We start from the raw sequence: 27,760 nt of genomic DNA on the forward strand, positions 1-27,760 counted from the left end.
CTCTGTACCTTTTAACAGCTCTGTACACATTAGAACAAGACATGCCTATAATGTCTGCTACATGGCATATGTCCTCCACTAATGCTACCATCCTTGCTGTGTTTTCATATGAAAGAGCCATTATGATCTAAGAAGCATGACTAAATGTTGTAGACAAGTCGTAATGTCTACATGAGTAAGCACCAATAAACCTTAAAGGCAGGTGTTTGTGGTTATTCTGGTCAAAAGGCGGGAAACAGTAGTATTTGTGACTTGTCACATCAGCAATGTTTATCAGTTATTACGCTGAAACTTCTCAAATGGGCTAATTAACTTGCGATACATTGCCATATTGTTGTAATGTCATAGCATTTCATTTATATAAGGTTTCAAATGGATTAAAATTAAATTTTGTCTGAATTATGTAGTGTTTCGCATTTTTTGCTGGTGAGTGTATTACATACCAAGACCTAGCCTTAAAATTAATATCTCCCTTACCAGGAGGGATGACCAAATTTATAAGTTCACCATCCTATCATCGCTCTGTCTGCCATTGTCGGACGTCATGCAACCTTCCCCAACTGTTGCTCACATTTAAGTCATATAGTCTTTTTTTTCCTCCTGGCAGTACCAATACAGATTTGGGGTACCAACCTGGAGTCTGAAACTTCTCTAACCCCTCACCAGATGGCAAAGTAGTAATGTGAATTTTCTTTCACCTGTTGTAGACTATTTTTGTCTTGTCTGTTATCCATCGGTTATTTCCCACGTCTTGTCAAAATTCATTTCTGCTAATTATTTAGAGGTTATGCTTATATGGCTTTGTCTTGCCTTTATGTGTGATTTCTTAATGGTTATTTGGTTATTCGTGTTGGAGCTGCAGCTTTCTTTATTGATTTATTCCAGCTACTTTGTTAGGATTAATTGGCCAATATGGATAGCTGTGACTATTTTCTTCCTGTCTTTTTATTCAGTTTTACTAGATCCTAAATTATTTCCAGTAAAAGTTACTGAAAGTCTATTAGAATTTGAGACCTAGATCTTCATAGAAAGTGTATACTTATTGATCAATCAAGTCATAAGATACTTGACAGTTGAAGTGATTTAATCCTTTCTTTTATAGGACATTCGTGCCTCAGTCAAGGACATAGAACAGACAGCCAGAGAGATCCTGACAGTTCTCCAGAGCATTCACCAAGATGGCGGTATCAAGGAAAGTGAGTATTGAGATATAGGGCAGGTTATTACAGAATAGCATCTCTGTACTATCCATGAATGGCCTCAGAATTGTGGAAGGTTATAGGCTTCACCTGTTCCGGACCCTCGGTGCTAAGCAGGATAGGCTGGTTAAATCTTTGCTCGGCTGTGTTGTGTAGCATGACAGCAATTTGAGCACTGTTGTCACAATGTAAGTGGACTTTATCAATTGCTGAGTGGCTGTTTCGTAGGAAGCGGAATGTAACTTTTTATGAGTTTGAACATGGTTTGATAAAACTTCCGAATAGCACACAAATGGAATGTGTTACACAAAGAAAAAGAATGCTAATTCTAGTAACGATACCATTGATAACAATAGCTTGTGTTTCTTTGAAACCGAAGAATCCAGGCATGTATCACCATACGGGTTTAATTTAGTTTATGTCCAATTAAAAGAAATTAAAGAACAAAATGTTACAGTCATTAAAACTTATACACAAGTTGCCAATTCATTTTATAAATGGCCAAAATATAAATATATAACTTAAAAGAGTAAATACAAGAAAATAAAGATCTAACAAACATATTAGCCTGAATGTAAGACAGCCTTACATAAAAGACGACCCTGAGTTTTTGGAAGATATTTACAAGAAGAATTAAGTATAAATCTAATTACAACATAGTGTTATGAATGAAACACTGTCTGTTTTACTGATCTAAATTAATTCAGGATGACCCAATTAACAAACACACGCACACACTTACATTCAACCTTAAATGAACACACTCGACTAATTGTTGTCTATATTGTGCCCTTTTCAAATCGTCTTATGGGTGCAATATACATGTCTCTCACAGCAGAACTCCAGCTGGGCAGTCTTTAACCAGGCTGTAATCCTTTTCCTTTGGCTCCGCCCTGTCACCTCACTCAACATCTGCACACAGATAGGCTTAAACACAAAGCTGCTGACTACCATAGCACACGCCAACTGTTCCTCGGTTCGTCTTGGAGAAAGTCTGCCACTCACAGAGTTAACATAGTTGATTGCATGTATTAATGGTCGTATCGTCCCTTCATTCAGCCATTCTCTGTTCTCAACATCTTCCAGGCAGCAGCATGTACATCCTCTACTTTTTGTGCCAGATCCTAGCAGTACTGGTTATTCGAGGCAGGATGGTTCTGAGGTCGGCCAAACGCTAAATCCACTAGGAGTTGCAGCACTCATCCAAACAGTGTCCATGCTAGTGTACATCCTGTGGCCTCATGCACTGCAGATTTGTATGCTAAGAGGAATAGAGAAAGATGTCATTCGAAGTCTGTAACTTGAATAAAATATAAATACAGTAAAACCTTGTTAATTGGAAGTTGTTGGGACTTAAAAATCAGACTTCGAATTACGTGATTTTGAATTAACCGCCAATTCGTAATTCAGAAGTGCCAACCTTTGCCGCGTTACAAAATATTCTAAGGCCCGTTACTGCATGTAGTTAACCTTGATTCACAGTTTGAACCTTTCAAATGCCATTTAAAAAAAAAACTATTTCCAAAATGTATGCAAGAAGGTGCATTTACAGTATTCAAATAATGCACTTGGATAACTCACTGACAAACATCACCTCACGCAATGAAAGAAAAAAAACAAAAAGCACAAATCAAAGGCGAGGAGAAATCTATGCTGGCTCCTACCGTGCTGGCTCCCATGTGCAAGGTCATCGTCAGCCTAAAGCAAAATTAAAACACAAATACCGAAGAAATTAAACAATGTAAAGACGCGTAAGGTCTCGTAAAAGTACATAGCATGTGAGATATTGTGCAGCACTATGTTAAAAAATTAACTCTCTGAAAGAGATTCATAAAAAATCCAGTGCACATTAAAAAGATGTTATAGATAGGAATCCTTGAGTTGCTGAATAAGGAGATCAGAATATGCTGGCTCCTTTAAGATGCAGGTATCCAATTGAAGAACCACTGAGCCGAAGTTACGTCGTTTATTTATGAATAAAGTCCAGGTGCCGTATAGCATTAAAAAGTCCAGTGCGCACTAAAAAGATGTTATAGAAAAGAATTCTTGAGTTGCTGGATAAGGAGATTAGATCATGCTGGCTCCTTTAAGATACTGGTATCCAATTGAAGAACCACTGAGCCAAAGTCACATCGTTTATTTACGATTAAAGACCAGTGCACCGTATAGCATTAAAAATTTGATAGGGATGGAAATTTTTCAGTTGTGGGTCAAGGAATTCAACATATGCTGGCTTCTTAAATTTGCTGCTGTATATTCGAAGAACAACTGTGATGATGTTACGTCGTTTTATAAGATATTCCATGTGTTTTTATGTCTATTGTAATCACAGTTCAATTCGGATCCATCATTATGAAACTTATTTCATAACGACGTAACTTCAGCTCAGTGGTTCTTCAATTGGATACCTGCATCTTAAAGGAGCCAGCATACGTAGGTGGTTTGAAAAGTTCTCGGAATGTACTAGAATTAAGTATCTTACCTCGGTGAAACTGCTTTTATTTTTCAACATAGTCTCCCTGTAGACGAATGCATTTGGTCCAGCGATGTTCCAATGCCTTGATCCCATCTCGAAAATGAGTTTCTTCCAGGCCTGCAAAATACCTCTCCAGTTCGGCTGTCAGTTTTTCCCTTGTAGAAAATCTCCGTCCACCAAGGGAAATTTTCAGCTTGGGGAATAGATGAAAGTCTGATGGTGCCAAATCAGGTGAATAAGGTGGATGTGGCAACAATTCGAACCCCAGTTCATGAAGTTTTGCCATGGCAATAACACTTGTGTGCGGTGGAGCGTTGTCCTGATGAAAGATGACCTTTTCCCTTGCCAAACCAGGCCTTGTTTCGCGTATCTTTTCCTGTAGTTGGTCTAGGAGGTTTGCATAGTATTGCCCCGTAATTGTTTGGCCAGTAGGAAGATAATCTATCAGCAGAATGCCTTTTGCGTCCCAGAAAATTGAGGCCATGACCTTTCCAGCCGAACGCACTGCCTTTGCTTTCTTTGGTGGTGGTGAATCAGCATGTTTCCACTGCTTTGACTGCTGTTTTGTCTCTGGGGTATAGTAGTGGACCCAAGTTTCATCTGTAGTTACAAACCGGCGCAAAAAATCTTGTTGGTTGCACTGAAAACGGGCCAGACTTTGTTCGGACATTTCCAATCTGGTGCGTTTATTGTCCAATGTCAAGAGCCGCGGCACCCATCTTGTGGATAATTTTTTCATACCTAATTCTTCGGTTAAAATATAATATACCCGTTCAGAAGACATCCCTACAGCTTCAGCAATCTCCCGCACTTTCAGTCGACGATCCTCTGGGACTATTTTATGCACTTTTGCGATAAATTCTGGAGTCGTAATACTTTTTGGCCGTCCACTACGCAGATCATCATCCAAGCTCTCCCGACGAAATTTAAACTCGCTGGTCAACTTGGCAACAGTTGAAAATGAAGGAGCAGAGTCTCCGAGTGTGTTCTGAAAGTCTGCATGAATTTCCTTTGCTTTCATACCTTTCTTTACAAAGTATTTAATCACTGCTCGAAACTCAGTTTTTTCCATTGTCACAAATCACTATGCGGGAACACCAACAACGAGTCGTCACTACCGCACTCCTGCAGCTAGAGCACTGACGCGCCACGTGTTCACTCACAAAGGATGTGTGATTATTACGCGGGAACCTCGTTGCTCTAGCACTGACATCTAGCGGTGATTCCGAGAACTTTTCAAACCGTCCTCGTATTCTAATCTCCTTAACCAGAAACTCAAGGATTCCTATCTATAACATCTTTTTAATGTGCACTGGACTTTTTATGAATCTCTTTCAGAGAGTTATTTTTGAACATAGTGCTGCACAATATCTCACATGGTATATACTTTTACGAGACCTTACGTGTTTTTACATTGTTTATTTTCTTCGGTATTTGTGTTTTAATTTTGCTTTAGGCTGACGATGACCTAGTACTAGGTCGAAACTAGTCCCTAATCATTTATGTAATTTAAACTCTTTACATTTTGTATTGAAAAGGTGGACCCAAATAATACATTAATTTACTCTATTAATAAATTATGCTGGTTCCCCTGTGCAAATGCATTTTATTTTATTTTTTTTTATTTTTTTTTTATTACTGTACTGTTTGCATTTTTAGATGCCTCATACTTGTACGGAAAGTGCCCAACGCCCTTAAAACATTGTGCCTCATTGAACTTTCCTATGACGAGGGGATAAATTTTCTCGCTTCCGTGTGCATTGCAACACAGTACAATGAGCCCCACCCTTGTACGATTCATCAGCTGGCACTTTCTCCTTTAAAACCGTAAGACCATTTGGGCTCGGCATTAAAAGAAAGCATCGCCACTGTTCGCGGATTCTGTTTTTCCGCACACTGCCTGGTGCGTGATATTATGGCATTCCTTAAAAGATTGAATACAAAAGAATTCAATTTCATTCAACTTAGCAGTTATGAAGCACACTGTAGACACACCGAAGTGAGTGTAAGTGCGGAAAGCTACCCCTCCACTTTCCAGAACACGTGTTCCATCATGACGCAGATAAATTTTGAATTTAAATTACTCTCTAACATACTATTGTTTTAAAATGTAAAGGCAGTTTCGAATTAAAAGTCTGAATTTCAGTAATGGGGCCGACATTGTACTTCAAATTACGAATTATCCGTATTTCGAATTAAACATTTTAAATACTGTAACATGTAAAACCGTATCTCATGTTTCCAGGAACTAGAGCTGCTTCGAATTTGGCGGGATTTTGAATTAACCGATTTCAAATTATCGAGGTTCTACTGTAATGAAATTGGATGCCATCTGAAAATACTTGCAGAAATAAGTAACTCGTTTGAGCATGAAAGAACTCTTTTCTCCCAATACAACGATCATAGGCTGACGAGGCTCCAAATTTGCTTCACCACCTTACTTGCTTCTATTTAACCCCTGAAAATGAATCTGGGTATCATGCCAGGTTTTCACACCACCAACAAGATGATTTACCATAAGTTTAACCATGTGAATTTACTCCCAAAACAAAACCACAATCACCATCCGATGATAACTCATTTTGCCACTTAGTCATAAACTATGTCTCCGAAATGGACAAACCACAAATGTGCAATATACTCGCAACTTAACTACTCTCAGTTTTGATGTACACATTTACATTTATTACATACCTCAAGATAATAGTCCAATAGGCACTGCTTGATGCTACAAGAATTCCACTTAATCTCGTAAAGACAAGTGCGATGACCTTTCCTACACTTGGATGCCCATGATTTGCTAATGCCATCCCAAACCTTAATCACAAACACTTCCTCTTCAGTCTGATGCCTTGAATCCTCCCAGTTTCCTGCAACTATTTTACAAAGGTTGGTCTTGCCCCTGTAATTTCTCCAAGACTTTAATATACATTAATTGCCTCCTTGGTTCATTTTTTACAATTGGCTTTACATTGCACCGATAGATACAGTATTACGCCGCATTTACGTTCCCGGCTTTTACATTTTGCCGTCTTTTACAACATTTTTTGTTGGTCCCCTGAGATTTCCTATGCTCACAATGTATTAAAATCCTCAAATTTACGTTTGCGACATTTTATGCTTCCCGCCATTTACGCCATGTCAGGCCGTTCGAGAGAAAAAATTCAAGGTAAAATGGCGTTGCAACTGACCTAAAACATTTTGAGTAACTATGGGATGACGACCAAATCAAACAACCATAGGCTATAATAACTCTTAGAAAACTCAGTATTGAACTTCCGCTTAACCAACGCAGCGCACTCTTTGATGTCAGGTGTTTTCCACAACTTCCTAAACCTTATTTTCAAATCCGACGAGTTGAATTAATTCTCTAAATCTCACATACACACAAACTTTCCACCATAATCCTATGACTTGTGAATGCAAGTAAACAGACACCCAAAGAAATCAAAAACATGTATAATATCGCACTACAGTATCTGGGTAATGGCAAAATCCAGAGCCCAACAAAACCGCAAAAGGAGGAGGAGAAAAAGAAGATATCAGGTGTTTGCTTTATTGTTAAGTACAGGATAAGCCACAAAAAGGAGACGTTATCAAGTGATTCAGTGTTTGTCTTGCCCGAGTTTGTTATTTCACAGTTATTGTTTTACACTTGTGTTTGTTGTTGGAGTTGTTAAAGTTATTGTCGCTGATTTGTCACATTTATTTTTGTTATTTGTTACGTTTTTTGTTCTTGTTATGTGAGTCGAGCAGTCAAAGTGAATTGCCACGATCTTTTTTTCCCGTCGTGTGTATTTGTTAATCCTTTTTTGTTATTGCTTTGTTGTTTTCCTGCTAATAATGGAAGAAAAAAAGGAAAGAAAATCTTTCACTATGGATGAGAAAGTTCGAATATTAGAAAAGGTTGATTCGTATCGCAGAACACGTGTTTCATTGGCACGCGAATTGCAGCTTCCTGTATCCATGTTGAATACAATTGTGAAAAACAGAGGACAGATTACCTCAAGTGCTTCAGAATGCAGACCAAACTCCAAGAAAAGGAAGTATGCATCATACTGCAAATACGAGAAAATGGAAAAAATTGTTAAAAGTTGGTTTGAAACTTCAGGAGCCACAGGCATTCCAATTGATGGTGTGCTCTTAAGGGAAAAGGCGCTTAAAGTGGCAGACATTCTTGGCATTGAAAATTTCAGCGTGTCCAATGACTGGATCGACCGATTTAGGAAAAGGTATAACCTAACCTACAAAGCTGTTTGTGGGGAATGTAATGCAGTTAGTGGTGAAACTGTGGAAGAATGTATCAATAGAAGATTGCAGGAGCTGACCAAGGATTACGAACCCAGGAACATTTTTAACCTAGATGAAACTGGACTGTTTTTCAGTGTGTTGCCCAGCAAGACTTTGGCATTCAAAGGAGATAAATGCCATGGTGAGAAACACAGCAAGATGAAGCTCACAGTGATGTTGGGAGCCAATGCTGATGGCTCTGAGAAGCTCCGCCCCAAAGTGATAGGGAAATCTAAAAAGCCTCATTGCTTCAAGAATGTGCGATCAATACCTACTGCCTACGATGCCAACCATAAAGCTTGGATGACCTCAGATCTCTTCCGACAGCAGTTAATTGCTCTGGATTTAAAAATGGGTGCACAAAATAGGAAGATCCTTCTTTTCATCGACCGTTGTCCTGCACATCCCGTGGATGTTCTCTGTGATCACTGCATAGGAAAGAAGTGTGGAGGAGTTGGTTGCTGAACAAACAGCAGCCGAGTCTCCCACCAGTGACGGTGATGAAGCAGAGGAAGACAGTGAAGTGATGCCTATCAGTGCTTGGTTGTAAATCAGTTGATATGGCCCACTCTTATATACCCTCTGCAGAACGCTAATACCACAGTAAAAATTCATGTTGACAAGATCGTGAGATTATAAGTTAAGAACATTTTCCCGTATTGAACTGAGATTCACAATTAGAATTAAAGAAGGTTCAACCTATTCAATACAAAGTGTGTTGTACAAGGTGTTCACAACATGTTATTGGTCCACAACCCTTCTCACAACACACAACCAGCACGCTGAACAAGCTTCATCACCTATGTTGAGCTGAGACGACCTCAAATTTCAACCTTATTCAACCACTCAACGTCAAGTGTACCGGCCTTAAACAAATATTTGATGGTCTTGCCAACCACACACAACACTGGACCTGGACTTATATATCTCCATTGATAACAACAGAAGAGTGGACAATTTTACCGCATCGTTTTATTATTATACTAAGACTTTTACTCTCATTCATCAGACCAATTTTATTGTACAATACCTACCTGCCTCAGTAGGCTGTAACGCCTCTATAGTTATATTATGCCATCATATTTTACTCATTATTCATCTAGCTCTTAATGTAAAAACAGTCAATCATTTGTACTTTGCAATGCATGTATCATGTATACAATTTTATGTTATGTACCCTGCCCACTTTGTGATTTCTAGCTGATGACGACGCCATTAAGCGTCGAAACCGGTACTAGTAATAATAAATAACATGTTGTGAACACCTTGTACAACCCACTTTGTATTGAATAGGTTGAACCTTCTTTAATTCTAATTGTGAAGATCGTGAGAAGCACAATCAAAGAAATTCTTCAGTTACTTGCAGACACGCCAGACAGCTCTCTATACTCTGCAAGGAAAATGAAGGGGTTTGGGCTGTGGAAGGCAGAATGGGATGCATCACTTCAACATCTGAACATATGTCACTTTCTAGAGAAGGTTGGTAATGAGTACATAACATCATTGCGCAATCTGGTAGAAGAGAGGAAATTGCGTTCAGAGACTTGACCTAAGAAATGCAGATAACACCCAACTTTAAGAACTTAGTGCAAGGAAGTTAAGAAAAATGCTAAGAAAGAGTATAGCAGATGGTGTGCAGTAAGAACTCACAGTAAGTGAGCCATCCTCTATCAGGAATACACATCGGCTAACCAATGGATTGATACCCTAAATGGACTCACTGGGTCAGAGTGGAAAGATGCGCTGAAAATGCAATAGAACGTGGTTCCTGTATGGGCCCTCCCTGGACATAACTGGGATGGAGTTCACTGCAGACACTGTAGTGAGCTTGAAACTCTAGCTCATGTTCTTGGTTCATGTCCACGGGGGGACTTGCTTAGGAATGTTAGGCACAACAGAATAAGATCTAGAATTGCAGCAGCATTCCCCCAGAAAGATTATGAAGTACATGAAGAGGTGTCATGTGTTGCTGACGGTGGAAGCAACCGGAGAATAGATATGATCGCAATCAACCGAGAAAAGGACTTTGCATATATTCTGGACACTGGACACTGTTAGGTCGACTCAATTCAGCTAGCAGAGGTAGACATGGAGAAGCGAGCCATCTATGAACTAACCATCAGCTACTTCAAAGAATCATACATCATCTCCTGTATAAGGGTTGTAGGACTTTTCATTGGAGCAAGAGGAACCATATCAAAATTCTTAGTTGAGTTTTTCAAAACTGTGGGCATTCCCAAGAATCTCTACTGTGATTTAGCCGTCTTGGCTATTAAAGGCTCCGCCCAGATTGTTGGAAATCACCTCTATAGTACTGCATACGAGAAGGATTAGCTCCAGAAAACTCAGTGTGTTAATATAATTGTGTTTATTGAGGGGTTCAAGCTGCAGATGTTATCTTCTCATCTTCCTTTCCTTTACTACAATTGCAAGTATGACGTGTAGATTCATGAGACATGAAACCTTGAATTTGAAGTGTGCCTTTTTAAGATAGTTTTCTGTTGCTTCTCCTATAAAATTCAGGATAATTCTGGGATGGTATTTTTAGGGCCATAACCATTTCCTTTCAGCCGTTGCTTCTCGTACAAAATTCAGGATAATTCTGGGATGGTATTTTTAGGGCCATAACCATTTCCTTTTAGCTCAGTGTCATGAATAAATGGTTTGCATGCTGGCCTTTGGTCCAGGCAGTCTCGGATTCATTTCCCAGCCAGGTCAGGGATTGTAACCTTAATTGGTTAATGTGCCTGGCTCGAGAGAGATTGGGTGTTTGTGATGTCTTCAACATTAGAAATCATCCTAGGTAGGGTCCCATCCTCACAGACATGCAGATCACCTGTAGGCCGTCTACCAGTACTAGAAAAAACCTGCATCTGGCCTCTCTCGAGGCCGTTCACTGTTGTTGTTATTTCCTTTCAAATCAAATTAATCCAGATATATGCACCAAAATGGACATCACCATAAAATAGGTTTTTAGACATGCAGTAAATACATGAGACTGATGGTTATGATGTTTTAGTCTTCAAAATGAGACTGTAATTAGAACTGTCAATTAAGGCCATGGCTGCTTCCTTACCAAAGCAACATGTACAATTGTGTTTAGCTGTAGTAAGGATGTTAGTGAAGATCAGTTAGTTCCTGTTGAAAAATTTGAGACATCTCAAATCTGTTGATTAATTTAACAGCATTATGCAAAATAACATTAGTTATGTGTCCAACATAGAAAGTGACAAATAAGATTGGCAGCATATGTAAACACAGTGACAGGTTTATCTGGGAAGAGAAAGAAGTGAAAGGGAGAATAAGGCAAATATAAAAATACAAGACAATTGGAAGTAACTCCATATATTCACACAGAAAAGGTTTGTCCTCATCTCTCTTTTCTGTCGCTCTCACTTATTTGCAATCTGTCATTGTGTTGGCTGTGCGGTCAGGGGCATGCAGCTGTGAGCTTGCGTGCGGGAGAGAGTAGGTTTGAACCCCACTGTCGGCAGCTCTAAAAGTGGTTTTCTGTGGTTTCTCATTCTCACACCAGGCGAATGCTAGGGCTGTACCTTAATTAAGGCCACTGCCGCTTCCTATCCGCCCCTAGGCCTTTCCCATTCCATCATCACTATAAGACCTATATGTGTCAGTGAGACGTAAAACAAATTGTAACACACACAAAATCATTGTATTTATCCTTGTTTCTATATGTAATTTTACTGTTCATCACTTGTTGTTCCCTGACCAGTTAAGACAAGTTGTATATTCTGTTTATGTAAGTACTGCATTATGCTCATTTTCATACTTTGTTTTCTAGTTCCAGCTAGCTGTAGTCGTGCTCGCAAGTTATTTGAAGTGGCTGGTACCCAATTTGCAAAGTTGGCTTCAATAATACCAGTAGACCATTATTACAAGTACCATGACCATTGGCGTTTTGTGATTCAGCGGCTGGCCTTCTTGGCAGCACTTACTGTGTACCTGGAATCAGGACAGTTAGCATCCAGAGAAGATGTGGCTGCTATGATGTGTGGTAAGTGATCACTTAGGTTGCTAATATAAAGATTGATCGATTGATTGATTGATTGATTGATTGATTGATTGATTGATTGATTGATTGATTGATTGATTGATTGATTGATTGATTGATTGATTGATTGATTGATTGATTGATTGATAAGGATCTGCTGCAGTCATGGAGGAACAAGTTGAAATGTCCTACTAAAATCCATGGAAAACTCTCTTCAGGGCCGCTGACAATGCATTTTGAATTCGAAAGATAGTGGGTTCCAACCCCACTGTTGGCAGATCTCATTTTCCATGGTTTCCCATTTTCGCACCAGGCAAATGCTGGGGATGTATCTTAATTAAGATTATGGTTGCTTCCTTTCTAGTCCCAGCCCTGTGTTATACTGTCGTCGCCGTAAGACTGTTTATATCAGTGCAGCAGAAAAACAGTATTAAAAAATGGTTCTAAATTCTATGCAAATTTGAAAGATAAGCAAAGTAAATTCTGTGCAAAATTAACATTTACTCCATTGGTGTATATTTTCTGTTCTGAGTGAAGAATTGTTTCTTGTAAGACAGTGACAAAACCAGAGATGCCAGGGAATCTGATGTAGCGCTGAAATTTAAAGCACTGAACAATCAGACCACTTGTGTAGCTAGAAGCAAGGACACATACTAAAAACATTAACTGAAAATACTGTATTTAGTCACATAATTTTCCCACATTGTTTGCAATTTTTAACCTCAAAAAAGGGAAGGTAGGGGAAAATATATGAATTTAATTTTGAATCTAAAATTTTGATGGAATTTCACCCTGTTTTATTTTTTTATGGTCATTTGGCAATCACTAGCATACCTGACCTCCTTCACAAAGAAAGGTTGTTCCTCTTGTTGAGTACATAGCCACCTTGTGCTTGCTTTAAACTGTGAAATTCCTATATTGCTTTTCTCTGTGATCTCCTGCACCTTTAATTGTAGTATTTTGTGCAAAACTGAATAGTCGGTCTTTATTTTTCCATTTACCTATATTTTAATAGCTCTTCATTTTCTTGATATAGCCTATTTTGATCCCTGAAATGATAAACTGATATCCTGGGCACACTGCAACTGTAATTTTTGTTTATGCCAGTATCGTACACAAAACATTGCCATTATTTTCTGTGAACGTGATCACATTATGCCTTTCTGCGCGTTTCTCTTCCTTTTAAGAATATATCACACTGCTAGTCCTAGAACCACAACTGCTGGTTGACTTTCCTCCACATTAAAACAAAATTCTATCAAACCTTGCCAAATCTTTTCAAATCTTGTCAAACCTTCTGCAGTGTTGAACAGTCTTTGACAAGATTTGAAATTTTTCTTGTGAAGTATTGAACTGAAAGAAAAAATGCGATTGTGAACAACAGGCATTTTCAGTAGTGTGTTTCCGAAGGCTACATTTAAATTGAATACTATCATCCATATCGATTTCTTGCTACATCCACTACCCACACTAGTGAGCTTTCTCGCGCTGCCGATTATTAATCCTTGTTGACTGGTGAAAAGAAATATACAGGTTCGAAACAAGAGAGAACATGCCTTCATTATTCTTCTTCATAAGTGTGTAAATAACGTGACAGATATCGTTTGTTAGCTCAGTCAAAATATAGGCTGAAATAAACAACTGATTGGCCTTACGTACCACTAACTACTTTCACCGGTTTTTGGAGACTCCGAGGTGCCAAAATTTAGTCCCGCAGGAGTTCTTTTACGTAGGGCCTACCATTAAGTCTATAGACACGAAGCTGACGTATTTCAGAACCTTCAAATACCACCGGACTGAGCCGGAATCGATCCTACAAAGTTGGGGTCAGAAGGCCAGTGCCTCAACCGTCTGAGCCACTCAGCCCGGCAGTTGATTTTAGTACTAGGTACAGTAAATAAATAAAAATGTGATACATCTCAAGATATGACAGTATGCATCACTGATTTCAGAGGTTAGTTTATTACCACGTCAGGTTAAATTTCAGAAAGGCTGTTCCCCCATAAATTTACAGCAAAATTATTATTATTTTGCTGGGATGTACAATATGTTTCCGTGATACGTGCGTGGTAAGGTATTTGGTTTTTTGCGTATCTTTTCTGAAATTTAGGGAAAATCTGGTATAACGACAATCCACTATAGCGAGTAAATTTTTCGCCGTTGTAAATTCTCGCTATAACAGACTTCTACTGTACTTTCCAAAATGGGAACCTTCCCATTTAGTAAACAATTCATAAGAAGCAATTGCGCTGAACTACTCATAGTAAAACAATAGTAAAAAAATAATCAATAGGCTCTGCATCAAGTGGTAGGTTTGGAATTATTACAGAATGCAGATTCTTTAGGTTTCCTGTCATCAGGCATTACTTCCATCCACCTGTCAACATCTGGTAAACTTCTCAGGCTTTCATCAGTACTACAAGATATGACTCTCGTGATTTCTGTTTTGACAGCTAATATTGCTAATATAATAGTTTGTTGCTCAAGTTATCCTCCTGTTCAATACATCAAGTGTTCTACACTTAAAATTTACTTTTACAGTAAAGTCTCGTTCAACCGACCTTCATTTACCCGACACCGGTAGACTTAATGTTAACTTTTGGGGAAGACTAAATTCTGGGACACCTGGTGTGGAGGGTGCGATCGTGGGACAAACACTGGCCTGATTGCTGGCGATAGGACTGTTTTTTACTCAAGGACAGGTGCAGCGAGTCTTCGGTCATTGTCCAGTGTAGTATTGGTTGGGTGCGGATGTTATAGTTTTCATGTCGTCTGTGAGTATGGCGAGTAAACGGAAGTTACTGTGGAAGACAAGTTTAGTGCGTTAAAGAGACTGGACAAATGGGAAACTCTTCAAAAATTGGCTTCAAATTATGGTGTTGGACGTGTTACAATGGGAGATTGGGGGAAAAAAAAGAGCACCAGACCACAAATGATGCACTGAAAATTAGAAAAACCTTGAAAAAATGTGAGTAGAAGAAAGGAAGTGAAGCACTATTCCTTCGTTCACTCAAACCGGTAAAAGGGCCTGCCAATATCTGGCCCCATTCTGCAAGAAAAGTCAGAGTATTTCTAGAAGGAGTTTAATGAAAGGGACCTAATTTTACTGCCAGTGCTGGGTGGCTCGATCGGTTGAAAAAACGGTACGGCATTAGGCAGCTTATTATCAGTGGAGAAAAACTGTCAGCTAAATCTGATGAGTTTGTGATATTTAGAAAGGAATTTAAAGAAATAATCCTTGCTGAAGGATTAACCAGTGATCAGATTTTTAATTGTGACGAGACTGGGCTAAATTTCAAGATGCTGCCATCAAAAACTCTCGCAGCCCAAGCCGAGACGTCTGCACCTGGATACAAGCGTAGTAAGGAAGGAGTTACTGTTCTTGCCTATAGTAATATTACTGCGAACTTAAAAGCAAAATTGCTTATGATCGGTAATGCAAAGAAGCATAGGGTATTTAAAAACATTCCTGTTATTCCCTTTCAGTTCATTACACGAATCAGAAGGATGCCTGGATGTCTGCTGACATTTTTAAAGACTGTTCTTTTTACACAGTTTGTTGAAGATGTAGAACCATTTCTAGCTTCAAATAATCTCCCTAGAAAAGCTCTTCTTCTACTAGACAATGCTCTGTCACACCCAAATGAAGAGTATCTTAGAAGTGGTGACATCAGTCATGTTCCTCCCTCCTAACGTGACGTCATTATGCGAGCCAATGGACCAAGGTTTGCTTGAAACACTGATGGGGAAATATCAGCGGAAAATCCTTTCATCCCTGATAGAGGAAATGGACAATGGAAACGACATGATAGAAAAGTTAAAACGAATTGACATGAAAGACATGGCATACTGGATAGCACAGTCTTGGGAAGAAGTTGAAACAACGACATTACCAAAGTCTTGGAACATATTGTTGAGTGAGGTTGAACATCAAGAAGAGGTGATGCAAAAAGACATGGAAAACATTGTCCCCTTACTGAATTGCATTCCTGGCTGTGAGGATGCTACGACTCAAGATGTGAGTAGGTGGTGTGCACAAGATCAGCTGTTTGAACTAACTGACACTGATATTATTGATTTTGTGAATGCTAACGAAATTGAGGATGATGAAGAAGAGGAACGAGGCCGTGAAGAACAAAGGGAGAAAACGGTGACTCACAGTGAAGGATTAAGTGCATTGGAAATGGCATTAACCTTCGTTGAGCAACAGCCGGAAGCAAGCACAACGGAGTTGTTGATTTTTCGTTGATAGCGGGATGTTGCAGCAAGAAAACGTGAATCAGCAGGCAAACAGACATTGTTGACAAATTTCTTTTCGTAAGACATTTGGAATGATTTTGTCCAATACTGCATGTTCTGTACAATTGAATTTATAATTCAATAAATGGAGTACCGTCATGTCATTGTTTTAATAATACATTATAGTCTTCCTGTTTGTTTAAGTACATTTTGAAGTTATTCTGTATTATCCGACATTTTTGGTGATCCGACATACTCCAGGTCTCGTTTAGGTCAGATAATCAACACTACTGTATCATGTTTTAACCCTTGTGGATCATCTTCAGTAGAAATCAATTATACATGATAATTACCTTATCTGCTCGCATATACCTCACACTTTTTTGACAAAAAATAAGTGTGAACATTTTCGGTGCATGATATGGCGGGGATTTGTATGCGAAAGATCTTATTCTCGGGGAAAAAAAAAAAATAACGTAAAATTTGCATTAGACTATTGAAACAAGACAACTGGCATACTTACTCTATTCATTGTCACTGCCTTCAATCTTAGCTATTCTCGTGTGCATCATTCTATCATTCTGCATCATACTGCATCATCCTGACTTCGTCCAACGCATTTGCGATGCCCGTCTTCAAGAAACTCTTCACAATAACATCTGTCGACACCGTTTAAGATCACGAACTCCTAGACAAAGACTATGCCAGTACATTAGATATAGAACACACATCCATTCCTTAATTTTAAGTGTTTTAATTATTATTGTGTATACAGTGAAACTCTGTTAAGAAGTTTTTCAAGGGACTGCAAAAAAAATTACTTCTTAAGCAGGAAACTTCTTAAAAGGGCTAATGCCCAAAAACTTATTCTGTACCGTCAAACAAGGTGATTTTGGACGATTTTGAGGTTATTTTCGTCTTAACTCACGAAGGGAATCTTAAATTGTATTGTTTATCATCCTAATAATGAGGAATATATCCAATTAATGCAATACCCTACAAACGAAAAATATACACCAACGCAGGTTTTCCTGAGAAAACAAAAAGTAGTGTCCGAATTCACCTCATACTTCAGGGTGATTTCGGGCGCACATGCTTTTTAAACTGCTGTCCGAAGTTTCAAATCATATTAGGTGATATTTAAAGTGTTCTGAGGGTGTCCAAAATATGACTAGCTGGTTAAAATCATTGTAATGATAAATGTAATGTGTTACTGATCGATCTTTTTTTCTGACAAGGTAAATGTCAAGTTTTCCAGACTAAATTGAAATATTAGTAGTTATAAATTGTACAGAGATCCTACTGAGAAATCTTAATAATTTTTCTTACACACGATACAAATATCAGAACAAGAAAAGGTCGATACAATGAACATGTAGTTGCCACGGCCTATAAATCTAAAATATATTTTCCTTGAAAATAAACATTCCTCTCTTCTCAACTTGGACTGGAAGTATTTTTGAAATTTGTTCTTTAGCTGTTGTATCCTCAGCAGGGATGTTAGGGAACACAAACACTTTTCTGCTGTTTTTATATGGGTGCAAGTATTTGACATCCACATCCTTTGAAAGAGTACTTCAGGCCAGGCCAAAATACTGCTCTTTGTTCCACTACTTGTATTTATAATCTGCAACAAGGAAAGCCTCTTTATGCAACACCAGAACGTCATTACATTCATTGTGTGCTTCATCGCATTCATTTTCACTGCTGCTGCCAGCGCTTTCATCTCGGCGGAAGTCACGGCCAAAAATCGACTTCCCAGGAAGAACATTTTATTTGCGGCGGCGGCAGGAAGTAGCAGTTGTGTTATGTGTTGGGGTGGAGCCTGGCCGGAGGGTGACGAGCTTCCTTGAGCATTTCCTTCTTCCTCATTTAGCATTGGGTGTCTTCCCATTTTTTGGATGTACATTCCGCGCTTTATTTTGTAGGGTAGACCAAGGTATACCATAGAAATCAAATGCTTTCCTATAAGACATCTTGCCACTTTTAATATCACGTACGGCTTTTTCTAATAATTTTGGTTCGTAATTACCCCTTGCAGCAGCTTCTTTCTGCCTCTGATAATTTCTAGACATTGTCCAAAATCACCCAGGCTGCTTTCAATTTTCAGTAAAATGTGCATAAAACACTATTTTTCACTGAATCACACCAAAATTCCACAGCAATCGTTTATAAACACTTCAGTCAGTTGATGGATTCCTTCTGGCCGTGACAATCGAAAGTGTCCACATAATGATAATGCATGAACTTTCAACAATGCCAGTGCACACGGGAAATTTTCCAAAGTATGAAGTCGATTCGTAATAAAAAGCACAGAACGCGGGAAACATAACCTCAAGGTCAAACTAAAATGCGCGCGTAAGTGCAAAGCACCGGCGGCTCTTTGCTATGCGATGAAATATGGCAAATCTACCATACTGTTCGAAATTACCCCGTTGGGCGGTACTTTGAAATACATGTGAAACACGCAGCCAACAGATTTCCTTGTTTGTAAACAATACCGAAATAGGCTGATATATAAGAGCTGCTAACAGAAAGCCACAATATAAAAATTCGCCACAAATTGTTTTGTAAACAATGCCGGCTCTATTTTTAAAGCAGTCCAGCCACCCGTTCGACGCGGTAAAAGGTACCCTTAATTTGCATGCAATTTTTCGGCTTTCTCCTTCACAATAGTCCCACTATAATATAATAATTTCGTGTGGCTATTTCTAGCCGAGTGCAGCCCTTGTAAGACAGACCCTCCAATCAGGGTGGGCGATAGTCCCACTGAAAGGTATGTTTAAACTTCGCTGCTGTTTAAACCACATTAGCAGAGCTTGTTCTATTTCATCGTACTTTTCAGATTTAACTTCCTTGCAATTTGCTGTAGTATTCCCTGCAGAAGCAAAGATCTCTTCTTTCTTCGCTATAATGCCGTTCAAAGTAGACGGCAGCATCTCCAGCTCTTTTGCCAAAGCATCCCAGGAAATTGTAGATGACTCCACTTTCCTTATAATCTCCACTTTGTCTTTTATTGTTAGTGCCTTTCGCTCGATCTCTTTCCTCTGAGTTCCGCTCATTTTCTCTTAAAACGTTTGTACGTTGATAATACAAGTACAGCTAACTACACCGACTCCTATTCATACTAATTACGACGCTACACTATGCTTGGCAATCCGTAGCTTAGGCTTACAAGACGCAAAGACAAGACAGTTTGTTAGCATGTGTTTTCTATCTTCCTCACACCCCCGACACCTGCTTCAAAGATAACAGCAGCAAATGGGAAATCTGGCAACTTATTCTTAGAGATTCTTAGAATCTAGGCCTAAATCACCCCTGCATTCCTACTGGTTGTCACGGCAACACGCTGTTTCGCAAGTACCGCATGGCCAAGCCAGTATTGAGTTTATTTTCCCGCTTCAATCCTCTTCATGCTATAGGTAATGAAGAAAAGAAACACAGGTTCGAAGTTGCAGAAATGAGTGCATGGAAGAGTATCTGGGGTATTACGTGGGCGTGATAAAGGCGCAGTAGCGACGCTAGCACATCTAAACGTAAACAGTTTCTTTCCCCGCGAGAATTTTATTTCATGTCTCCTCTTCCTTGTGCTACGTTCTAATAATGCGATGTAATAATAATAACTTTCAATTTTATGCCAACATGTGGTATTGCAATGCATCTGCGTGCCTCCCACCAACACCCAGTTGGCTATCAACATTCGTTCAACTTCGTAGATGATCAGGATCTTTCGGCCGGCTGTTGGGCAGCATGTGTATCAGCTGGCTGCTGGCAAGTCGGCTGTTTCCTGCATAGAGTCGGGAAATTGTTTTTGTTCACCTCACTAATAATGGACACGGAAAATCTTATCGGTTTAGCGTAATTTCCTCTACGGCAAGACCTATAAATATTATTGCAACAACAACGTAAGAGAGAATGCATGGAAGGAAATAAGCAAGGGAATAAAAAATCAAACAGGTTAGAATATTCAATTTTGTGGTAGATTAATAGTAATGTTGTGGACAAATACACTTCACGGTTTTTAATTAATGGTTAGGGCACCTCGATAAATGACTTCACCCTGTCGCGGCCCGCAAATCACTGCATTAAAGTTTTATCAAACCATCCATTGCGTGCTTTATGTTTCCCACGTAGAATCCCGTTCGATTCTATTGTGCTAGATGGAACGGTGGAGTGGAAATTCCAACTGATGGGTTCGATTCGATTCCACAAGGTGATAGTGAGCATCTTTTGTCCGTGTTGTCATAGCGTGATGTCATATGGCCTTGGCAAGCCCGCACAGGTTCCGTGACACCAGACACACTGCGAGCGCGCGAACGGTCTAACACAGGGTGCAACTTGCGGTGAGACTGGAGGTACTTGAGCGGACGTTTTCTATCTCAAGGGGCTCTAAAATCTGAACTGTTTAACCGGGAAATGTATTTACAACAGAACACTTTAAACGGGAAAAATATACGTATATCTTAATGCAACTGAACAAGGGACCAATAATATCACACTTCTTAGGCGGGAAAACGTCTTAAGCGGGAACTTCTTAACCGAGTTTCACTGTAATTGATTTCTACAGAAAATGACCCAAAATGGTTGAAATATTTATAGAAGTAAATTTTAGGTGTAGAACACTTGATGTATTGAACAGAAGGTTAACTTGAGCAATAAATTGTTATATTAGCAAATTTCATTTCATTACTGCTGTTTCCTTCTTCTAACACTTCATTTATCTGTTCCTCACCTAAAATATTATACCGCTTTCTGTTCAACCCAGAGGACCAGCTGAAACGTGGTTTAACACCATATGGTCAAGTATTGAACATGCTTGTTCAAATAGTTTATTATCTTTGCAGGTTTCCAAGTACCATATTTCTCGGAATCCAAGATGACTGTGAATGCAAAACTACCCCCACTTTTTCCTTCAAAAAATTAAACCAGGCTTAAATAGTGCTTGCTTGTACAGTACGCATTTTTAGACTATCTTTGTCTTCACGCCAACGCTGAACATTGGATTTAGTTAGCCCGTATTTTCTTGCGGCTGCACAATTATTCTTTATTTCCGCGAGTTTATTAACCATTAACTTAAAATTGGCATTATAATATCAAAGAGAACCCATTGAAAGATACCGGCAATACCTGTTCCACGTTTGTCTACAATACGGCGGTTTTCACATACATACCTCACAATTTCATTAAAATGTCCTTGTTGGGGACCACTGAATGCATTTTTTGTACAGTATGAATTTTTTAAAGTTATCTTTGTCTTCACACTAACACAGAACATTGGCTTTAGTTATGCCACATTTTCTTGCGGCTGCACATTTATTCTTCATTTCCATGGTTTAATAAACATTGACTTAAAATTGGCATCATAATATCAATGAGAACGTGTTGTAAAATTTGCCGGCACTATCTGTTCCACGCGTCTTTACAATTCGACGATCCATCACGAAAATATTCCTGCCGTCTGTAAACATGTTAATTTTACTAAGCGGCAGGTACAGTAGACGCATTATAATTCTACCAGTGAGTAGCTATGGCCTTTCTAAGAATTCGAAGGCCCGCATGTTTTGATGCCATTCTGCACATTTGAGAAACTTTTTGTAGAGGCTTATAGAATGTCATTCTCTCTTCACTATTTCCCGCGAACCAGTGACATTACATAGAGGCACTGTACAACTGGTTGCCACAGCTAGTGATGTATAATAAAGATGCAGACGTTGATGGTCAACAAGTTTTGCATGGGGAGGATAGGGGGTGAAGAAAGCAGCATGGTTACCGTGGTAGCTGCCAGTGGTGTTCGTTACAGTTAGGTTGCGAATGCAAGGCGACCCTTGATTTTTCACATGAGATTCAGAGAAATACGGTTCTTGCAAGTATTGCCTGGAGATGGCAGCAGAACGCATCCTTTGGGGCCACTGTGATATATAATCGGCAAGCGACCACACAGAACAGAAAAAGTGAGATGTCGACTATATATCGCACCTCCTCAAGAATAATAGCACAACTCAAAAAAGTCATGTTTTAGTTATGACATGCACCATATGCAAAAACTGTCAAAAGTGTAAATTCTTTCTTTCTTGCAAAAAATAAAAAATGCTGTTATACCACTTCAGCATACTAAACACCGTCAGCCAAGAATATTGGCACTTCTTAGTTATGATTTATTTCATTGAAATTCTGTGAAAATGTGGTGTAATATATGCTATATTTTACCCTATCTAGTAGAAGTAGTCTGACAAAATATAATCCTTGAATTTAAATGGTGTTCTAAACTTTTCACAGTAACGTTCATTTTTGAGTTGTCGCTATTGTTATGAAGGTGCGATATCAACAACAGACTGTGGAAGCATATTACACTTATCGATTATATATCACCATTTGTCCATAGGAGGTTAAAATGTTCTTTACTTTGCTGCTAAGTGTAGTTGTGATTTTTTTTTTAAGCTAATGCTTCTTCAAACTTTGGCAGGGGTTCAATTTCATCTTCGTCCTCCTCCTCGCTTGCGGTCTCATGTGGCATTTGCACTGGTTGTAACACTAGCATTATCACACAGCTGTGACGAGTGACGAGCTCACTATTGACTTTTGCGTACGTGTGAAAGTTAACATCCCTTGGCGTGAGCTTCACCCAGTCCTCGCTGATAACAAGTTCTTTGCTGGCAGCAGTGTTTGTGTAGTTCATGTATCTGCTTTCACCAGAGCCACGTTTATGAAAACAGCAACTGTTTTGAACTGTGGTAGGCGAAACTAAGAACCATGCTGACACAACAAGTGGATTGTCTGTAGAATACTGAAGTTCATCTTCACGTCTTTCCTGGCATCCAACATACACGCTGCCCTATGCACCAGCTGCTTGCAGCAGTGCCCTTTGAAGCAATTAATCACCACCGCATCTAGACACTGGTACAGTTCAGTGGACAGAAAATAACTTTCGCATTTCTTAAGAAAGAAAGTTCCTGTTAAGGATCTATAACATGGGTATGCTTAGCCGCCATGTTAGGCCATACATGCACAACGGGCCATGTGATCAAACTCTAGATTCTCCTACGAGCGCTTGCTTCGTCACATTGAACGTATTGCTTTAATCACTGCGTGCAGGGAGAGAATAATGCTATATTTGTGTGGATATTTATTACATGATGGTGGGTTGTCTTGCACCTAATTGCAGTAATCTCTCTCCTGCGGGATACAGGTTGTTTAGATTCCCTTCTGGTCTGCAATATGCCTCCACTGCCTCTGCTACACCTTCTACTTCATCTGCTGACTTAAACCTGCATCCAGTTCCCAATGACATTACTACACCCGTTAATTCAGTCACACTGATCATTCAATATTCAGTTCTGCCCCCAAAGTCCGGCAACAGGAGTTCAACATCCAAACACCATAGTTCCAATATTTGTCAACACTAAACTTCATATGACAAAAATCATTTGTTTAACATTGGTGGTAGTACAACAAATGCATTATTGAAAACCAAGATGTGTGGTAGGCCTATATGCAGACAGGTTTTAAACTATGAGCTTTCTGACTCAAGTTCTGAAACATTCGTACATTTTTTAAATCTGGTTGGTCTAAAGAAACCAAATTGTGAAGTTATGAAGTTCATTTGTAACTGTGAGGTCTTCTATAGGGACTATAAGCATTATATAATGCAAAATGGTGCAAATCTTGTAACGGGAAAATTTTGAATGATAAAAGTACCAGTTCATGTTCTCCAACTTGCTGTAATTTAAAAGAAGAAAGTGTTAAGACACTTCTTCAAAATTCGATCCTATGCTGTTGTGGACTTTAACAAGAATGTACGGAAACAAGGTAAAATGTATGGGACGGCTTCGGAAAAGAAGAGAAAATGTAAACAAGGAATGGAATGGAATGTTATTGTTTTGTAAATACCATAATGAAAGGAGACAGTAAATTTGTAAAATATTACTTAAATATTTTTTTTTAATGTGCTGCCTGAGCAAGTTAATGTTGCAACCCTTTGAAGTTGAATAAGGTGAGTCGTGTTGAGAAATAATACTACTTCTCCTCAAACCAGAGGAATCTCTGGGGGGGGAATAAAAGTACCGTTAACTTTGCCAAAGTCAAAAATTTTCAATATTCTCCACAGCTCGTGGGTCACTCACTCCCCTTGCAAGTCACTGGTAACTGATTATCAGTGCAATACTGCAGGTTGGGAGAGAAGATTCAGCTATGGAAGTAGTTACTCTATTCCTACTTTCTTCCTGAATGTAATTTATAATAGCATAACATTTGTTTCATGAATATTCGGTGGAATAAACTAAAATCCTCTGTTCATTACAACTGCATAAGCTGATGAGATTCATAACACTCGCCAAAAATTAAGTTTATTTGTGGAAACCATGGCAGGAGGGTACTCAGAACGAAGAGATAAAGGCTAAGGTAGGAATGAACTCGATGGATGAAGCTGTAGGCACAAACCGGCTTCGGTGGGGGGGTCGTAAGACGAATGGAAGAGGATAGGTTACCTAGGAGAATAATGGACTCTGTTATGGAGGGAAAGAGGAGTAGAAGGAGACCAAGACGACGATGGTTAGACTCAGTTTATAACGATTTAAAGATAAGAACTAAATGAGGCCACATCACTAGTTGCAAAAAGAGGATTGTGACGACGTTTAGTTAATTCACAGAGGCTTGCAGACTGAACACTGAAAGGCATAACGGTCTACAATGATAATGAATGAATGCACGTAGAATGACTTTTTTAAATACTGGTACCGGGCGAGTTGGCCGTGTGGTTAGGAGCGCGCAGCTGTGAGCTCGCATCCGGGAGATAGTGGGTTCGAACCCTACTGTCGGCAGCCCTGAAGATGGTTTTCCATGGTTTCCCCATTTCCACACCAGCCAAATGCTGGGGCTGTACCTTAATTAAGGCCACAGCTGCTTCCTTCCTATTCCCAGGCCTTCCCTGTCCCATTGTCGCCATAAGACCTATCTGTGTTGGTACGACGTACAGCAACTAGCAAAAAAAAATTAAATACTGGTAAATAAGAAAAGGGATTAAATTTTAGAAGAAAGAAATAAACTTTAAGGAACTCAGTTGTTCATCTTCGTTCATCACATTTCAGCGTTATTTTTGTTTGAAGAATATTTTTCTTAGTACTCGACAACATTGAAAATAGTGCTGAATCAGTTTCACGCAAGTATTAAATACCGACTGAGATCATATGGTATCAAAATCTTCTAACGCAATTTATATATCTTCGACACTGACCGATTACCACGCCAGATTCCACAATTTAAGAATGACAGTAGTCTATATGAATACCACGGTGTCCCTCATTTCATTTGATGGTACCGCGGCACATAGTTTACGAACAACCTATTCTACTTATCAATAATATAATAATCAAAAACCTATTTATTAGTAAGCTATTTTTTCTAATATTTCTCCAGTGAGTGTACATGCCTAGTTTGTTTGATTATTAAAAGGCAAATTATCATCGACCTTGCTTTTATAATCACTGTCTCGAGTAAAAATTACACAATAATGTATGAAATATACTAATATTTAGGGCTCGGATGTTTAGGAAAAGTCATATTTTTTCTTTGCCTGTATTTTCTTGCCGAGTTGGATTTTGCTGCAAATCAGGTGATTAATGTCACAATTAAGTGATTTTTATTTGTCATATAAATGCATATTTGGGCTATTTTTGTCATAAGGTCATATTTTTAGTTATTTTCGTAGAAATGTCATATTTCGGCTGTTTGACGACAGCTGTAGCTGTATAAAGTCATCTTCGACTTACCGAGTGCGAACTAGTGTTCACAAAACTGCTTCTCGTTATCACATCTGCAGTTAATGCAAGTGGAATACTCTTTGTATAGAGTGAAAGTCATAGACCTCACTGCACCTTTTACCCCACCTGCTGTACTCGGCAACCCAGTCTCCCAGGAAGAGACAGAAATAATCGTGAAAAACTCATCCCAGCAATCGCTCACTTGTCTTTGTGCAGATATTTGAACCTCAGCCTCTTTCCATTTACTTCTAAACTTGTAGCATTAGTGAAATCACGCGTTTTTGTTTTGTTTTGTTTCAAATTAGTATATAAAACATTTTAGCCTTAGGTGCAGATTGAAACACCCATTTTTCTACCACAATGTATTGAAAGACATCTGCTTAATTTGCTTCATGGGCCGATGGCCTAGATGTTAGGCCTTTTTAAACAACAAGCATCGTCAATCATCATCAATTCGCTTCGTGGTGCTCAATTAAAATTTTAACGCATTTGAATAATATTAATGAAATCTGGGCTTAAATGTCCCAAAAATATTTAAAAGTAGATTGATTTCTATTTTTCTCGAAATGCAGAATGCAAAGATGTCTTGACTTTTAAAATGTTGTGTGATCTAATTATCTTAACGAACTTAGTACTTTATAGGTATGCATTCACAAATGTTTGATGAGTGAATCAAGGGCAATCGACTGTTAATAACTGCTAAACAGTACATTCAGAAAATGGACATGAAAGTAAGAATAAATAATTTAGTTAACAAATATTCATCAAAGGCATTGCCGTTTTGATGTATAATTTATTTTAAAATGGCCATATTTATATTAATAATTTTCGGGTCATATTTTGTAATTTTTTATGTCATATTTCTTCACTTTTGAGGTCATATTTCATCAATTTTTAGGTCGTATTTGCTTGCTTATTTGGCTTATTTTTAGGTCTTAAACATCCAAGCCCTACGGGTAATATTTATGTTGAGTAACCGTTTGAGTAATACTGAGAATTAGTATTTTTACAGTATGTTAGTTTAGCATTATTTTCTAGCGTGGAGAACAATAAAAAAGAGTGATATGCAAGGCTAGGGCGGTCAACTGCCTTACAACGTAGTGCAGGAATGAACCATAATGGCGGGCGAGCATACCTAGTCTTTAGAGAGCCCTAGTTCCTGTGGGTGGGCGGCACAGTTACCCAGTAACAAATCTATTTTTCTCACTTGTGCACTCATAATAAGTGTCCAGTCCATGAAGAAAATCCTAAATAATGTCTTATCGTCATCCAGGCTTCACTGTTCACATAAACCACACTGATAACTTTTTGACGTTCTTAAAGGATCTTGGTTTTGCTGCTTTGCCTATGACGACAGGGATATGTTTGTCCGATCCGTCACTGTTACAGCACAACAAAAGAGTTATGCAATCCTTCACATTTTTACCTCTGTGACATGTTTCTCCTATAAATGCTAGCATGCGATCCAGTAAGCAGTTGAAAAATAGGCTGGTTGCAAAGTAATTTGCAAAGGAAAATTTAATATGTCCTCCTATTCAATACATAACATGTATTGAATGTTAACATCCCTTGGCGTGAGTTTCTCCCAGTCCTCACTGATAACAAGTTCTTTGCTGGCGGTGTTTGTGTAGTTCATGTATCTGCTTTCACCAGAGCCACATTTATGAAAACACGAACTGTTTTGAACTGTGGTAGGTGAAACTAAGAACCACGCTGACACAACAAGTGGATTGCCTGTAGAATACTGAAATTCATCTTCACGTCTTTCCTGGCATCCAACATACACACT

At 38.8% G+C, this 27,760-nt stretch overlaps 1 protein-coding gene across 1 annotated transcript in view; it reads left to right on the plus strand.

The window, feature by feature from the left end:
• The window catches only part of trsn (translin), a 127,593-nt gene that overhangs the window by 46,650 nt on the left and 53,183 nt on the right, over nucleotides 1-27,760 (plus strand). Inside the window, exons 2-3 of the mRNA XM_067148408.2 lie at nucleotides 1,103-1,196; nucleotides 11,768-11,980. Coding sequence (XP_067004509.1) covers nucleotides 1,103-1,196; nucleotides 11,768-11,980 — 307 coding nt within the window. The remainder of the gene's footprint in view (nucleotides 1-1,102; nucleotides 1,197-11,767; nucleotides 11,981-27,760) is intronic.

This window comes from Anabrus simplex, chromosome 5 (genome assembly GCF_040414725.1).
Source record: "Anabrus simplex isolate iqAnaSimp1 chromosome 5, ASM4041472v1, whole genome shotgun sequence".
Classification (NCBI taxonomy): Eukaryota; Metazoa; Arthropoda; class Insecta; order Orthoptera; family Tettigoniidae; genus Anabrus; species Anabrus simplex.